Below are 17,219 nucleotides of genomic sequence, written 5' to 3'. Positions count from 1 at the left end.
GTATTATACACTAGTTAGCAGTTTGTGGCATATATTTTTTTGGATTGTTGCTTGACATGACATTTTTCAAATATGTTATAATGATTTTTAAAATTGTAATATGACTTTAATGAAACAAGATGGGATCGTGAGGGAGACAAACCATTAGAGACTCTTAATCTCACAAAACAAACTGAGGATTGCCGTGGGGAGGGGGTTGGGAGAGGGTGGTGGGGTTATGGACATTGGGGAGGGTATGTGCTATGGTGAGTGCTGTGAAATGTGTAAACCTGGCGATTCACAGACCTCTAACCCTGGGGCTAATAATACATTATATGTTTATAAAAAAAATAATTAAAAAATTGTAATATGGCTTTACATCTTGCATCTGTGCTCTCTAATGGTGATGATAACAAAATCTAGGCTTTCCCTTTGTACCTATATTTGTATTTAATATCATGAAATTTATTATATGAAACCGAAATGATAAACTAGTAAGTGAAGTTGAAATAAAATATTTTTTAAAAACTAGTTTTATTTACCTTTGCTGATACCTCTGTTTTCAGGACCCACTAATGTGGAAGATATGAATGCACTATTAATCAAAGATGCTGGTATGTTAAACTAAATTGATTTAGAAATATTATTTCTTCAGTAATAAATATTTGGTATGCCTGCTGTATGGCAGTGTTAGGCTGGGGGATTCGGTTACAGGAGTACCTAAAATATAGGAACTGTCTGGTGGGGGAGACAATCAAGTAAGCAGACAATTGATTATACATATTATCAGCTGATTAATGTTAAAATGTTAAAATGTAAAATGTAAATGTACAATGTTAAAATAGGTGGCAATTAGGTAGTGCACTGGTAAACCACAAGGTGGTTTGGGTGTGCCTAGGAAAAGGCCCCTAGAGAAGTACAGTACTAGAATACCAGGATCAGTGGGAGTTAACAAGGGGAGGGGCTGTGTGAGAAGAGGATTCCAGGCAGAGGCAGCACTATGTACAAAAATTTGAAGGGAAGAGGAGCAAGCACAGTAAAGTGTTGAACTGGGAGTATTTTGGTTTATTTGGAACATAGAGCGTAAAGGGTTATGGTGACAGATGAGGCTGTAGGGAGGTAGGTAGGGACCAGATCATGAAGTATTGTGTCCATTTAGAAGTGGATGTTATTTATAATTTTTAAAATTTGACTTGAATGTATTTGAATGAATGTAGTTTTCTGTTTGGAAGCACTAAGGAATATTTAGGAGAAACAGTGTAAAGTAACATATAATGATTCTAAAATGTCTATTTAAATAATTTCTCTGATTAACATTGTGAATTTCCCTTTATTAGCATTTTACATGTTTTAAAGTAGTCCCTAAGTATTAGTTTCTTATGTAAGACACTTAACTTTGGGCCCAGCATCTGAAATTTAAATTCTTTTTTCTCAAATCTTCTTTGTAGTGTATAATGCTGTTGGATTAGCGGCTTATGAGCTGTTTGACAGTGTTGATTTTGATCAGTGGTTTAAAAACCAACTTCTTCCCGAATTACAAGTTATTCATAATAGGCAAGTATAAAACTTTGTGTTAATAATATACTTAATTTATCTTACTAATTTTGTGATGAAGATAGGAAGGCATTGAAATTGCTTAAAACTTTTAAAAAGTTGGGGCACCTGGGTGGCTCAGTGGGTTGGGCCTCTGCCTTCGGCTCAGGTCATGGTCTCAGGGTCCTGGGATCAAGCCCCGCATCCGGCTCTCTGCTCGGTGGGGAGCCTGCTTCCTCCTCTCTCTCTTTCTCTCTGCCTACTTGTGATATCTGTCTGTCAAATAAATAAAATCTTAAAAAAAAAAAACCTGTTAAAAAGTTATAGTATGATTTAGCTGATCATAGTAGTGTAGAATAAGACTTGTGACTCTTAGATTTGAAAAATAAAGTTGGTTATATTTTTTTACTTCCAATGTGAATTTTAACATGTATGGAGTATTTGGTATTAGATGAGATAATTTGCAGGAGGAAATTTTATACAAAGGCAAGGAAAGATGGAGATCTCTAGATTCTAGAAGAAAATGTATAAACAAGAAAGCCAACTTTATTTGTGTAGAAAGTTGATAGGGGTAAACCTGGTGTAAGAAGTAGTCTCATACAAATAATAGCTGTGAAGGGTGACCGACTGAATGCCTTGGGATCACACATTGCCTACTGCAAGTGTGGGAGAGGGTAGATAGGATGGAGAGACACGATGGCAGAAAGCATTTGGATGCACTTTAGATTTGTATTGGGTTACCCCATTCAGTAGTGCAGAGTTGTTTGATGTAGGACTTTTCCCAGTTCTTAAGTTTCACATACTTTTAAAAAGCACTTGACTGATTTTAGGTACTGAATGGCTGAAATGGAAGGGTGAAGGTCTTTTGTAGTTTTTGTAATTTTTTTCTTAGTTTAGAGTTAGAGACTTAACAATTCCAAGAGACTGTGTTCTTGTTTTGAATTGTGCATTTCTATTGATTGATTTCTGTTATGCACCTATCAGAATGCCTAGCACGTAGTCATAGATCAGGTAACATTTTTTTGACTACATTAATGAATGAAAAGAAGGCTTCTATATAAATCTTGAGAGGTGTGCAATTGTAGAGTTGGAGATGATTTAAAAGTGATTTTCACGCTTCTAAAACCAGTATTACTGTATATGTTAACTGAGAACTTAAATAAAAACTTGAAATTAAAAAAAAAGAAACAAATATTTTTGACTCATAAAGAGCTAGTTATCTGTTCACTCAGCAAGTATTTTCAGTTGGCCATGAATTTGCCATGTCCTCTAAAGTCTGTGGTAAGTTGGGCTGTGACTCTGCCCATAGGAAGTGAGAGAACCTTTGATGTAGAGAAAGCCTCCATTAGGTAACCACATGGCCCTTTAGTGGGAGCACACTATGTGATTTGATTGTCCTTAAATCCTGGAGGCTATTTATTCTCCATCTGTGTTGTCCAGTACAGTGGCTGCTCTGTATGGCTGCTGAGTGCTTGGATTGTATCTAATGCAACTGAGGAAATGACTTTAATTTTAATTAACTAAAATTTAAATCGAAAAGCTGAAGAGTGTAAAATATGTATTCAATATGATTCCGTGTTGAAATGATATTTTGCATATATTGAGATAAATAAAAATGTTAATTTCACCCGCTTTTTCCTTATTTTAATGTGGGTACTAACAGATTTCAAATTGCATATTTGTCTTGCATTATGTTTCTTCTGGACTGAGCAGATCTAGACCCGTATTTCTCAAAGTTTAATGTTCGTATGAATCTCTTGATGGTCTGGTTAAGATACATGTTCTGATTTAGGTAATGTGCTAGGGTCTGGGTCAGACTGTATGATTTCATCATGCATCCAGGAAAATCATGCTGCTGGTCCAGGGAGCACATTTGGAGGGACAAACTATCCCCTAATTTAAACTCTGCCCAGAAGTGACTGTCGTCTAAGTGAACTTAAGATTTGATCTTTCTGAGCTTCGTTCTCTTTATCTGCAGTGGAATGTTGAATGTAGCAATCTCAGAGATCTGAGATTGGTTCAGAATTGGTGGTTCTGTGGGTTCTCCACTACACTCTATGCAAGTCTCGTTTACTTCCACTTCTGTGACTTTGAACAGTCCCAGTTCCTGGAAGTGGCAGTATTTCACATTTCTGCCCCAAATACTCTTTATCTTAAAGGCTATTCAAATGTAATTGCTTCCTACCCACTCTTCTCTATTCCTTTTCTTTTTTTTTTTTTTTAAATATTTTATTTATTTGACAGAGAGAAATTACAACTGGGCAGAGAGGCAGTCAGAGAGAGAGGAGGAAGCAGGCTCCCCGCGGAGCAGAGAGCCCGATGCGGGGCTCGATCCCAGAACCCCAGGATCATGACCTGAGCCGAAGGCAGAGGCTTTAACCCACTGAGCCACCCAGGCACCCCTCTATTCCTTTTCTGAAATCCTATTATATAACTTCGCATTCTTTAATTCTTTTAGGTGAGAAACTTTTTGAGGGCAGGAAGGGAGTACTTAAACATTTTTTTCATCCTTAATGAGCAGTTCTTTCTTTGTGCTTGATCATCTTATAGTTTTGTAATTTTCTAAAAATGTGGAATATTCATTAGCTTATTCCCTTTGTACCCTGAAATAATTATCATCTCACTATTAAAAATTATATAGTATAAAGAAGAGACTTTGGGTCGGAATTCTTATACATAGTCGTTTATAGCTTTGTGGGTTTTTTTTCTCCTTGCCTAAAGAAAATTTCATTGCCTTTAGCAAAGATGGGTCATAGAGAAACAAATGTGTATACATGTTACTGCAAAGGTTTTACAGCTTTTAAAATGTAAATCATTATTTTGATAATATGAGTCACATTCCATAATAGGGCACTTTAAAAATTAGAGAACTTACTCAATATCAGTGTAGGTTTATGTGAGTATGTAAATGTAGAAATCTCTCACAGTATTCTGGGAAATAATCTTTGTAAAATAAACATTTGGATTTGGAAAATTGAGTACAGGAATTCCTTTATTATTACTTTTTGGGGGCCTCTTCAGCCTTAGGGTTTGGGACATTAGCTACTTAGGCCTTTTCAGATTAACTGTTTTTGGTTACTTGAGGAACAGAAACAGACTTGTTTTTGTGTACATATTTACATTATGGTTCTTAAATATAAAATAATTAGATTTACAGTAATTTGTTAATATTTATACTGTGGTATGTTTAGAAGTAGCTTTTTTATGCTTTTATATAAAAATAGAGATTTCTTCTTTACCATATTTAAAATTTAGATGATGAAGTATACTAAATGAAATAGGCTTTGTAAAATACTTACTGTTTAAATTTCATGATTTTTCCTTACCCAGGTATAAGCCATTGCGACGCAGGGTGATTTGGCTCATCGGTCAGTGGATTTCTGTGAAATTCAAGTCTGACTTAAGACCCATGTTATATGAGGCAATTTGTAATTTGCTTCAAGATCAAGACTTAGTGGTATGTTCCTTAAATGTTTTAAGAATTTTTTTTTTTTTTAATGAGTTTAACCTATGTTAAACTTCAAATTCAGACATGGTTTTTGTATCTTCAGAATGTTGGTGGCCTTTCACTGTTGTAGCTGTTGCTTGGTGTGAGGGAAGGAAGTCCTTTGATTATTCTGTGCTCTTCCCATCATTAATCAATGAAAAGGAATTAACTAAGCTGTACCATTCTAAAATTTATAATTTTTTAGTAAGAATAAAGGAAGACAGTGTTTTAAAATCCTTTTATGGCTTACTTGCTTTTTTCTTAATTCAGGATAGATTTTGTCGTTCTCACGTTTGGGGTTGCACCATAATCACTTTTATCCTTATTGTTGTTGATTCTTCTTTGTCCCTCATTTTTGGAGGGTTTTTGGAATGTATATGTGTTGTTGTTTTTTTTTTTTTTTTAACCTTTGGAATTATTTCCTGTCAGACTTTTTATTTATAGTGTTGATATATTATTTTTGATTTTTTTGTTACTAAAAACTTGATAATGGCTTCTTTGCTGCTTTAATACTTAGGTCAGTTACTTAAATAGTTGTTCTTATTTGTCTTTTAAGAAGGTCCACATTGTGTAGAAAGGTCTTTTTCCCCCCCTACTGGTGCTTTATTGTATGCTTGAGTGAATATATTCATGACCTACTATACATTTTCTTTGTCTTGGGCTTAGATCTGACTCTAACAGTCTTGAAAAGATTGGGTTTAGTTGTCTTTTCCTGGGTTTCAAATTATTTTTATGTAAAATTAAGTGTCTGTGTCGTGCCCCCCCACCCCGCCGCTGAGTTAGGCTAAGATCTTGTTCAATCAGTTCTTGATACGCTCCTTTTAAAAAATTTAACCTTTATTTTTAGCAAAGGCTTTTTCGTTTTCACACGTATACCATAGTAACATAAACTCCTTTTAATGTTCAGTGAAGGAAAACATAATTAGGTAAACCTGTTTTAGAAGTTTAATATATTTCAAACGCAAAGAACTAATCTTTGGATTTTTTTTACTTCAGCATTATCTACTTTGTGTAAATAATTGAGAATTTACTCTAAATATCATGTCGTAATTATTCAGTATTTTAAGCATGGGAAGTTACAAGGGAATCCATTCAGTTTTATTTTACCATGTAAATTCTTAGAAGTTTATTAATAAAACCTAGCTGTTTCTGAGATTAGTATTTGCTGGACTGAATTTACATTTGTAATAGCTTTAAAATAAAGTAAAAGATTTGAATTCTTGTTTTCTCATTTGGAAACATTATCTGCTCTTCTGTCAGATGTATCAGAGGGAAGACATTGAATGTTTTATGGAGGTGTTATAGAAGGATTAAATTTCAGCTAATTTTCTTTGGGAAATAGAGAAATTTTTTGGATCTTGTACTCATTTTTAATGAACCAATTTAGAGAGAAATAAAGAGAAAAATGATCTATTTAGTTCTACACTTTAAAAGTAGATCATTGGACGCCTGGGTGGCTCAGTGGGTTGGGCCTCTGCCTTCGACTCAGGTCATAATCTCGGGGTCCTGGGATTGAGCCCTGCGTCGGGCTCTCTGCTCGGTGGAGAGCCTGCTTCCCCCCACCCCCACCCCCCGCCTGCCTCTCTGCCTACTTGTAATCTCTCTCTGTCAAATAAATAAATAATAATCTTTTAAAAAATAAATAAAAATAAAAGTAGATCATTAATCATATACGAACCTGTGTTAGTGGAGCAAAAGGGTTTCATGGCCAGGTGATTTGGAAAACACTGGACTAAATATTCCAATAGTCCTCTTACTTCAGGACTGATCAGAAACTTTTGACCATCCAAGATGATAATACAGTAATATCCAAGGGATACACTTGGTGTATGGAAATGGTGCTGTAGATTAAGGTGTTGCCCTTTTCCTGTATATCTTCTAGTGAGTTCCTCTCATTTTTACATCTTCTACAGTTGTGTTTTCCTACCACCATTATTTTGTTATTACTTCTTAAGACTGTGTTTTAGTAAGGTACCAAGTTAATGTTGAACACTTTGGCCTCTTGGTGTATATAGGATACACTAATTTCAGCTTGTGAGAAATGCTGGCTAATGAGGGAAGATACTTCATACATATACACAGCAGTGTACAAACATATATACACATACATGTACAAGTGCACATGTGGATAGGTAGGTAGGTAGGTAGATAGATACTCATGTATCTGAATGTTCTCTGGCTTACAGAATCTGTATTCTCTTGCTTGAGTGTTGCTGTTAAAGAGTTGCGATAGATTTAATCTTGAGCAACTGTGGTTGTCTATGTGGCTTCCAAATGTTATGGCCAAGTTATTATAAGACTGGCTATGACAGAGTAGATAAAGTGCAGCAACTTGAGGAAGCAACTTCTCCAGATAGTATAGGACCCCATAAATCTTAGAATACCAGAGGCCACTAGGTGGAGTACATCTCTCTCTGATAGTTGCATGGCAGTTTGACATTATCATTTGATCTGGGGGAATATAATGCAAATTGAGTAACCTTTTTTTGCTTTAGGTGAAATATTTAACTTTTCCTCATTGTTTAACAGTTTGATTTGTTAGAGATAGCCAGATTTTATGAACTAAAACTTGAAGTAGGCATAATGAATAAGCATTTATAGTGCTGCAATATTTGGAAACTTTTTGTAATAAATGTCGGGAAAATTTGGTAAGGTTTAAGATAATTGTTACTTCAAAATTTTTTACTTCCGAGCTTATTTTTGATTCAAACTTAAAAAGAGGAGGCTTTTAACTTTGTAATCTTTTAAGAGTTAAGAATTATATCAAAGGAAAGGAAAAATTAAGTGACTAACGTAACAAGCACCTATATGCTCACTTGCCGGTGTCCATATTCTCATTGTAGTAATTTTCCATACATATTTCAAATATTTAAAAAAAATAAGGCCTTCCAAATGCAATTGAATCTCTGTCTTTCCACTCTCATTCTTCTGTGTTTTTGTTGAGGAAAGGTTTTTAATTTTATTGCAATCAGATTTCTGTTTTGTTCTTTCTGTTCATTGTTTAGTCCATTTCTTTACCCCTAGTTCTTTATCTAGAATTTATTTTTGAATGTGACAGGAACTGTGGTTCCATTTTTATTTATTTTTATAAGGATAACAGTGCTACAGTATGCTATTACTGTAGTGCTATTCACTGTAATGAACTAGAGTGACTACATTTTAGGTGAGGAGACCCTCTCTTTGTACTACCCCAAATGATTACTAACCAGAATATTTGATTAATATACTGGGCTTTTTTGATTTTTAAGGCTTTTGAGCCAATTTCGTCTTTAAATTTTAGAAATTACAAAATTTTTTTGTAAGTTTTACTTTAGGTATTTATGCAGCCTTTAACACCATTAGCAGTAAGCTACTAAAAAATTAGTGTTGGTATGTTCTTTCACCCTTGTAAAAGGCTATATGAAATGTGAATTGTGTATAACCAGAAAATTTATAGCTTGGAAGTAGGGCGTGTTGGGGTTGTCTCTCAAGCAAAGAAATGGACATTTTTATGGGCAGGCTGACTACCAGTGTAGAAATAGTGAATTTCCAAGATGGAAAGGCAGTTAATGGCCTTAAGAATGGACTTTTAGTGGCGTGTACAGAACTGCAGCAAACCCTGAGTGTACAATGGGAGGTACAGCTGGGATTGGGCAGACATATTTTAAGGGTGCGTTGAAATTCTTTCCATTCTTGTGCCTTTTATGGGTCTCCCATTTCGGTCACTCGTTCTCTCTTACCGTTTTGATTTTGTCTCTTCATTTTCCCATTCTTTGTGTGTCTCTGAAACACCGCTAGAGATTTTAAACTCTGGGGGTAGTCTGTGTCTTCACAGAATGAATTCTGAATTCAATTAGAGTCAGTAGATATAATTTCCAAAGGAAACATCAACAAAAATATGTGTTTGAGATATCAAATTATTAGGCCACTCTAAAACCAGGAAGAAAGGAAACTTTAGTAAGTTTTCGCTGGTCAGTTCCAGGTTTATACCCATATGTCTGGTACTTAGAATATATGAAAATGAGCTTTACATCTGAAACTACACTTGAAACAATGTTATGTGTCAGTTATATCTCAATTTTTCAAAAGGTTTTTCAAAAAATAAGCGTAAGAATTTTTTTTTCTTAAAAGGAGATAAATAAATTGAATATGATTTTTATCCTTTCAAGAAACTTACTTTAGATGTATTTCAGGAGAAATATATCAAATAGTATAATTGACAGATCTTGACTTTTTTGTGGAAGAGAGCAAAAAAAATTAGCATACTAATAGCAAGTAATAGTAGTACAAATGTGTAAGATAATGTTACATATGTTAGCATCCATAATGCCTCGTATGGTGTCAAGACATAGATAATGTTTATTGAAAGAATTAGGAGATTGGAATAAAGAGAATTCAGGAATGAGGAGGGCTCTCTTAAATAGTTATGTGATGAAGTCATTATTCTGTTTCTCTTTAACGGATTACTTTATTCTTTCCCATTAATTTTATTTACATTTTCCTGGTGGTCTTCAGTACCCTAGACACTGCCATTTCTTTCTGGCCCTGGCACCATGATGTTTTAGTGTGTGTATGGCCTTTACTGTTACGGGCAGGCTGTGGGAGTGGTGAGGCATTGAGCTAGTTCGAGTGTGGAATTCAGATTAGCTACTTTGACAATTCTTCTAAGGATCATTGTCACTGAAGTGGGGCATGTAAGTATATGTAAATATCTGATTATTCTTTCTTTTATAACAATCCTCTTTGGCAGTAGGGCTGACCTTTGATTTCTTTTCCTTCATTTGTCTATTGCTCTCATGCTTTCTCGGATCCTTACGGTATTTCTCATACTTGGATGGTACTTCTTTTCCCTAGTAAAGGAATTACATGTTAAATTTTCAGTTTTCTGAGATTTCAGTGGGAGTTAGGATAGACTCATATGCTGAGTTCACACAGTCTAAATCTACTTCTGGCTACTTGGGATTTTATTTGCCTTTGGAGGCTTTTATTCTATGCAAAGTCATGTTTAGGGTACTTTGTTTTCTTTTCTTGCATTTACTGGCAAGTATTTATTGAACAATTAATATTCTAGAATTGTTAGACTCTCTTCTACCCATCTTCTGTCACATTCCCTAGCTCTTTATTCCATAAATTTGAGTTTGACTTTTTCCCCATTACCTATGAATCACTGTGAAATTCATACTGTCTCTTTGTGGTACAGGGTTGTTTTTTTTTTTTTTTTTTTTCCATAGCTCAGAAATGGCTAATTTTGTTTTTATTTTTGTCATTTTTTAAGTGTGCCTTTGTTTTCTTAAACTCTGTGAGCTTTTTGTTTTGCCTCCTAATTTGGCTTCCCCTTTTTTTGGAATTAAACTAGAGTCTAGGCTAGTCATCTCATTTCATTTTGTCTCTTCCCCTGAATGTACTACTACCCTGACTTCCCTTTGTTAGGTGTAGAAACACAGATAGTTTTTTGTTCCGATGCGTCTTTTGGTTCCTGTACTTATTTGTGTAGATGTCAGGGGTATGAGTTACGTGTGTCTGTGGTCCTTTTGTGGAAAAATAATGAAGCAAATTAAAGGCGAGTGTGCTGGCAGTTTGATTGCCATTTTTCTTTTTGGGGGCTTCTATGTCCCGTTGTCTATAAATTTAATTATTTACACAGAGCCAGCTGTATGCCTCACATGGTACTAAATGATGATAATTTAAAGGTGACCAGTCAGTCCATATCCTCAGGTGGATTATCCTGTTTTTAAACTTTTCAAGTTTGACATTTTTATTGATAATTGTTTAATGTCTGGTACCCTTCAAGAATGTAAGTTCTTTGAGGGCAAAAACTAGATATCTCTTACAGCTTTTTTCTACAGGATCCAACACATTCCCTGGGAGATAACGGTTCATTATTGAATATTTTTAATCACAGGATTATCCCTTGTTTTCATTAGGTCAGTTTGTGGTAGACTACTTACATGGTGCTTTGCGTGTATTAGATGTCTGATCAGCAAATTTGGCACATCATTTAAAAGTCTGAAGATTTTCACATTGCCTTTAGAGACATTGAGTAAAAAGGAAAGGCAGGCAGGAAAACATCTGCACTAGAGGCTCTTGGATCTGTGGATTTGGCAATAGAGTGCTTAACATTTGGTGAACATGCCTAATCAGCCTCTCAGAACTTCAGAAGCTCATGTAAAATGGTTAAAACTGTTTCTTTGAAAAATGGTTGCCAAGAAAAAGCCAGTTGCTATTTCAGATACACCAAATGTAGCATCTAAAAAAGTAATGACCCTCAGCTGGGAAATGAATGTTTTAGATATATTGTTTTACAGAGTGGAGGGAATGTAGTCAGGGCTTGAGTTCATGTTACTTATTGAACTCTGAGTTGAAACTCTGGGTTTGGTAGCCTGTGCTAGTTGAGCTGGCCAAATCACAAGTAATTCTTGAAAGAAAATAATGGGGAGATTAAGCTGTCATGATGTGATTTGCCCAGGGAATCTGCTGATATACAGAGAAAATAATTTTTGGGAAAGTCAGGAACTTGCATAAATCTTTGTGTATTTGTGAACTTTCGGATTTAGAAAATCTTGGAATATATCTTTGGGTAGTTTATGGCTTTCCTGTGATGGAGTTTGCAGATGGAAATAGGTGTAGTTCCTCCTCATCTTCCCTTTTCATACTACTTTTCTCCTCCATTGCTCTTCATTGAACATCTCCAGCTTTACTGGCCCCACCCCATTTGTCTGTCTCTTCTCTCATCTCAACCTTCTCTTTCCCTGTGGCAACCCCGTTGTACTGTTCTCTTAGTGCCACCTTCTTCACACACTTATGGCAAATTATTTTTTTTCCTGAAATAAATTATGGGAAACTGAAAAGGGTGGGACTTTCTATTTTTTTCTTTTCAACTCTTGTTATAAAGTAAGAGCAATATTCTTTTATTTCTAGATGAAAATTTGCTCTGTGACTTAAGTAGTAACAAAAAGTAAAGAAAGTGATTTGGAATACATTCTTTTGGCATTTGATATTAATGATATATAGTAGCTCTAGAATTACTAAAAACTAATAATGTACTTTTTTTTTTAGGTCCGTATTGAGACAGCTACAACACTGAAGTTAAATATCCTTTAAAGAATTTAAAAATATTCCTTTGTGGTTGGGTGCCTGGCTGACTCAGTCTGTGGAACATGCAACTCTTGATCTTGGGGTTGTGAGTTCGAGCCCCATCTTGGCTATGGAAATTACTTAAAAATAAAATCTTAAAAATACACTTCATGAGTGCCTCAGTGGGTCATTCGGTTAAGCATCTGCCCTCAGCTCAGGTCATGATTCTGGGGTCCTGAGATGGAGCCCTGCATTAGGTTCCCTGCTCATCAGGGCTTCTATTTGTCTCCATTCTCCCTTTGCCCCTCCCCTTGCTCATGCTCCCTCTATCTCTCTCTCAAATAAATCTTTTAAAAAAATATTTCATTGTGAAGAATTTTATTGACATATTTAAATTATTAATTTTTGGGTAAAATTTGTTAGTTTAAAATGTAGTTTTTGGGGGCACCTGGGTGGCTCAGTAGGTTAAGCCTCTGCCTTCAGCTCAGGTCATGATCTCAGGGTCCTGGGATCTAGCCCCCCGCATGGGCTCTCTGCTCAGCAGGGAGCCTGCTTCCCCTTCTCTCTCTGCCTGCTCCTCTGCCTACTTGTGATCTCTCTCTCTGTCAAATAAATAAATTAAAGTCTTAAAAAAAATGTAGTTTTTGAATGGTTTATTATGTTTGGTTTTTAGACCTATTTTATTCTGATATATCTCTACATTCTCAGTACATTCCAGTATTCCTTAACTACTCTTTACCTGTTGATGATTTTGAATTTAGAACAGATCAGTTTCTACCGGTAAGAATAGTTATAAGACTAATAACAATTTCTGCTTTTGAATTTATGTCTTTTGAATATTAAGTGTTATTTTATAAATGAAATTATATGTATCAGTTATTGATTAAAGCCAAATTTAAAAGTGTATTGGATTATTCTGTAAGTAATTATTTGGTAATTTTGATTCATAACTTTCATTCTGCTTATTTTTGTTTAGCTATCTTTTTTTTTTTTTTTTTTTTGGATTTCATTTTATTTATTTTTTCAGTGTAACAGTATTCATTCTTTTTACACAACACCCAGTGCTCCATGCAAAACGTGCCCTCCCCATTACCCACCACCTGTTCCCCCAACCTCCCACCCCTGACCCTTCAAAACCCTAAGTTGTTTAGCTATCTTAACTGTTTTGGAGTTGAAAAACTTTTTTCTTTTTCACAATTACAAAGCAGCTAGTTTTTTGTTTTTTTTTTTTAGGGGTGCCTAGGTGGCTCAGTTGTTTAAGCATCTGCCTTGGGCTCAGGTCATGATCTCAGGGTCCTGGGATTGAGTCCCACATCAGCCTCTCTGCTCTTCGGGGAGCCTCCTTCTTCCTCTCCCTCTGCCTGCTGCTCCCTCTGCTTGTGTTCTCTCATTCTCCCTCCTACTCTGTCAAATAAATAAAATCTTAAAATTATTTTTAAAAATCTAGTTTCATTTTATCTATGTCTGTTACTTTTACTCCTTAGGTTATCCTTAACTATTTCTTTGTTGTGAGCCACTCAGGTGCCCTGGTAGTGTGGATTCTTAAGAAGACTGGACGGGGGCATCTGGGTGGCTTAGTCGGTTAAGCATCCAGCTTTGGTTTTCACCCTGGTTGTGATCTCAGGGTCATGAGATCAAGGTCTGAGTCAGCCTCTGTGCTGGGGGGTAGGGCCTGCTTAAGATTCTCTCTCCCTCTCCTCTCTCTCCTTCCCTCTTTAAAAAAAAAAAAAAAAAAGAGACTGGGCAAGAAGAAAGTTAATATGATAAAATGTCTATCTGTACTATTTGTGTAGGTCATACATAGAGAAACTTATAGAGCAGGTTTTTCATTAGTAAGAGAATCATTAGGTATTTTTGGATAGAATAAATGTTTTCAAAATCTTCTTTAAGCAAACTATCTGAAAGATCAGATACTTGTTTTTTTGTAAATATCTGGTATCTTGTTATTTATTAATTCCTACTGTAATTTTGTAACATAGAAATGAGTTAATAGCCAGACATGGGATATTTGTTTTCTGTTTCCTAAAAATAACCTGTCATGCTTTGAATAATAAATCCGTATGTGCAGAAATTGATCTCTCCATGCAGCTTATGTTAAGGACCACATCAGAGAGCTAGTATGCGAGTGTAGTTAGTGATACACATTTCGCTTTAACGAGTAGACTTCATAAAACAAAACATTCTGTGATTGGCAACAGGCATTATGGAGAGGCAAAGACAAGAAAGACACTTAGCAATTTAGTTAGTGGTATAAAATGTAAACACAAAGTTAAGACACAGTTTTCTCTGAAAACATTGAGTTTGTGGATGAATTATAAAATGAACCTGTTGAGCAATAATAAAAAAGAATCACCATCCTAAATATTGGCAACTTGAACAATTTGAAGTTACTTAGGTAACGCTTGAGATTATGTTTAATTTTATTTCTTATTTCTGTTTGTGAAGACATTGCTATTTCTGTTCTGACCCCCCTTTTATTTCTGTTTCACTGCAGTATTTGGAAACCATGTTCACACTACTTTTTCAGCTACTGCAGCAAGTTACAGAATGTGACACAAAGATGCATGTTTTGCATGTCCTTTCTTGTGTGATTGAAAGAGTCAACATACAGGTAAATTTGTTATAAAACATTAAAATAAATGTCAGGAAGGTGAGTAAAGTATATGTAGAATGTATTAATATTTCAGCTTTATGTACATTTTTTAAAAGTTAAAATGTGCATTAAAATGCTTACAACCTGTATGGTTGTGATTTCAGTTATATTGACATTTGTACTTGAGTTTTCAAAAAATGACTTGAGAAAATTAAAATCTAAAATTAAGAAATGGGATCAGTAAGATAGAGCATGTAGAATGCAGAATTTTATATCTCTTAGTAGATCCAGTTTATCCTTAATAATACTTTTTAAAATTCATTGTGTTTGAGAACATAGCCACACATGTGTCAGCAAATGCAACTATTCCCAGAGGTCTGTTACTTTTACCTTCAAAATAAAATGTGTTTTACATTTTGGTCTACATTATGTACATGTTTAATATAAAAATAATATGTAAAGTTTTCAACAGTTACATTATTATTAAACCTTTAAATTACTCAGCTTCTGTCTCTCCTAATTTGTGTGAAAATTGATAATCCAAGAAACAACCCCTAATTATCCTAGTAATTTCTCATATCCTAGTTCACCACTCGTATCCTTGTTTTAAAAATACTGAAGTAAATCTGTGAGATAGCAGGGAAAGAAAACTGAGTTCGTAGATTCGAAATGTGTTCTTGGATCTTTTAGTGAATTTTGATACCTTGCGCTTGTTTTTCAATTCTAAAGCAACTGGTGAGAATTGCTGTCAATTACTGGATAAGGACATGTTAAAACGTCTGTACTAAGTGATTTGCCTATATGTCTCATTTAATCTTCGCAGAAACCTTTGGGTGAGGATTGGAATTTATTATCTCAAATAGTTTGAGATTTTAAGGAATTTGTTAAAGAACATATATCTTAGTAGTATTACCGATACTCAAAGTCACCCTAAAACTCCAGCAGCAGTTTTGAGTCTATTTTAATCACTTGCAGCTGATACAGGTCTGAGTGTCAAAAATAGTATTATCTTACAATTTTCTTAGCACTTGGTATTCTTATTACATAGTTAAATTATTTCATTTTGATTTGGCTTTTAAAAAATATTGAGAGATTTTGAGCTCAGAGAGTTAATTGAAACTCTTAATTCATTTCAAGTGCCTATCTCTGCTATTTAGTTTTGGTAAAGTCTTTAACTTTGTGTCCTTGTGTATAAAATAATAAAGATAATTCTGAAGTCACCCAACTCACAAGGTTTCATAAGTTTGAAATTATTATAAGTGTGCTGTATGCCTTAGAACATTATACAAATGCAGTAAATTATTTTTCATTTAAAAAACTTGATAATAGAAACAAGGGTTTGGCCATCTTTTATCATCTTATTTAGATTATTATCTGGCTTGTAGAAATTTACTAAAGAAGCTTTTTTTTTTTAAAGATTTTATTTATTTATTTGAGAGAGAGAGATCACAAGTAGGCAGAGAGGCAGGCAGAGAAAGCGGGGGGTGGGGGGGTGGGGGGAAGCAGGCTCTCTGCTGCGCAGAGAGCCTGATGCGGGACTTGATCCCAGGACCCTGGCATCGTGACCTGAGCAGAAGGCAGCGCCTTAATCATCTGAGCCACACAGGCGCCCTAAAGAAGCTTTCTTTATGTGGAAATGAATTTTCTTACTTACATCCTCCCTAGTCTCTAAATCCTTGTACCTTAGGTTGAAATTCCTCATGTTAGTAAATGTAGAAGTGCTTTTGTCCTTTTATCCCTATTTGCCTTTCAGAACATAAATAGCCTAAGCAATTTGGGTGACACTCTCATCATTAAATAATGAGATAGAGTTATCCAGTAGTATTTTGTGTTTTCAGAATTCAGGTAGGAAGTGGTTATGAGAAATATTTTCTGTAGTCTGATTGTTGAACTTTCCTATGTTAACTTTTGAACAGCTCCATCATTTATATATCATTGATCTATCTTTTGTGTGCTAAATTTCATTTTAGTCCATTAGATTGTAAATAGTTTTAGCCATCTTAGACAGTGAGATGACACTTAATGATTTAATTGAGAAGTTTCAGTGAAGTCACCATCTTCAAAGTATAATGTGCAATTATTTAAAAATTATATTTTCTCTGCTTTTTGAAAAAGTTGAAAACTTAAATTATTCCATTGTAGTCATTCTATAAATACATAGAAAAAGTAGGTAAGTCATCAGGTTTCAGTGTCAGGCAGACATTCTTTAAACTTAATGAATTTCTGAAGAAAAAGAACAAAATTTAAAGGGCCTGTGTGAAATATTAAATGTTCTGTGAAAATTAGATCTAAAACATGAGGTGTCGTTTGGTTACTTACTTTTTTAAATCCCCTGTGGATGGAACCCTTGTTAAAACATTTGGTAGGTTCTCACACTTGATTCTCACATTTTCAGTACTGTGTTACAAAGGAAGGTGGCGCCTCCCTATATATGATGAACTAACTCAGAACACTTTAATTCTCACAGTATTCCCCTGTATTCTGTTTTGTTTGCTTTTTGAGTGGAGGTGCCAAAAGATGAGTGCATGTAGTGTACTTTTCATCTCATTTATATTATGCTGATAGTTTAGTTTC

At 34.8% G+C, this 17,219-nt stretch overlaps 1 protein-coding gene across 4 annotated transcripts in view; it reads left to right on the top strand.

Annotated features, from left to right (window-relative positions):
• IPO11 (importin 11) overlaps positions 1-17,219 on the top strand; it is a 213,336-nt gene that overhangs the window by 73,396 nt on the left and 122,721 nt on the right. For all 4 annotated transcript variants that reach the window (XM_046000578.1, XM_046000580.1, XM_046000579.1 and 1 more), the window contains 6 exons: positions 546-593; positions 1,428-1,533; positions 4,843-4,969; positions 12,035-12,068; positions 12,792-12,832; positions 14,547-14,663. In XM_046000578.1, the coding sequence (XP_045856534.1) occupies positions 546-593; positions 1,428-1,533; positions 4,843-4,969; positions 12,035-12,068; positions 12,792-12,832; positions 14,547-14,663 (473 nt within the window). The remainder of the gene's footprint in view (positions 1-545; positions 594-1,427; positions 1,534-4,842; positions 4,970-12,034; positions 12,069-12,791; positions 12,833-14,546; positions 14,664-17,219) is intronic.

This window comes from Meles meles, chromosome 3, assembly GCF_922984935.1.
Source record: "Meles meles chromosome 3, mMelMel3.1 paternal haplotype, whole genome shotgun sequence".
Taxonomy (NCBI): domain Eukaryota; kingdom Metazoa; phylum Chordata; class Mammalia; order Carnivora; family Mustelidae; genus Meles; species Meles meles.
This window is presented reverse-complemented; position numbering and strand designations above follow the sequence as displayed.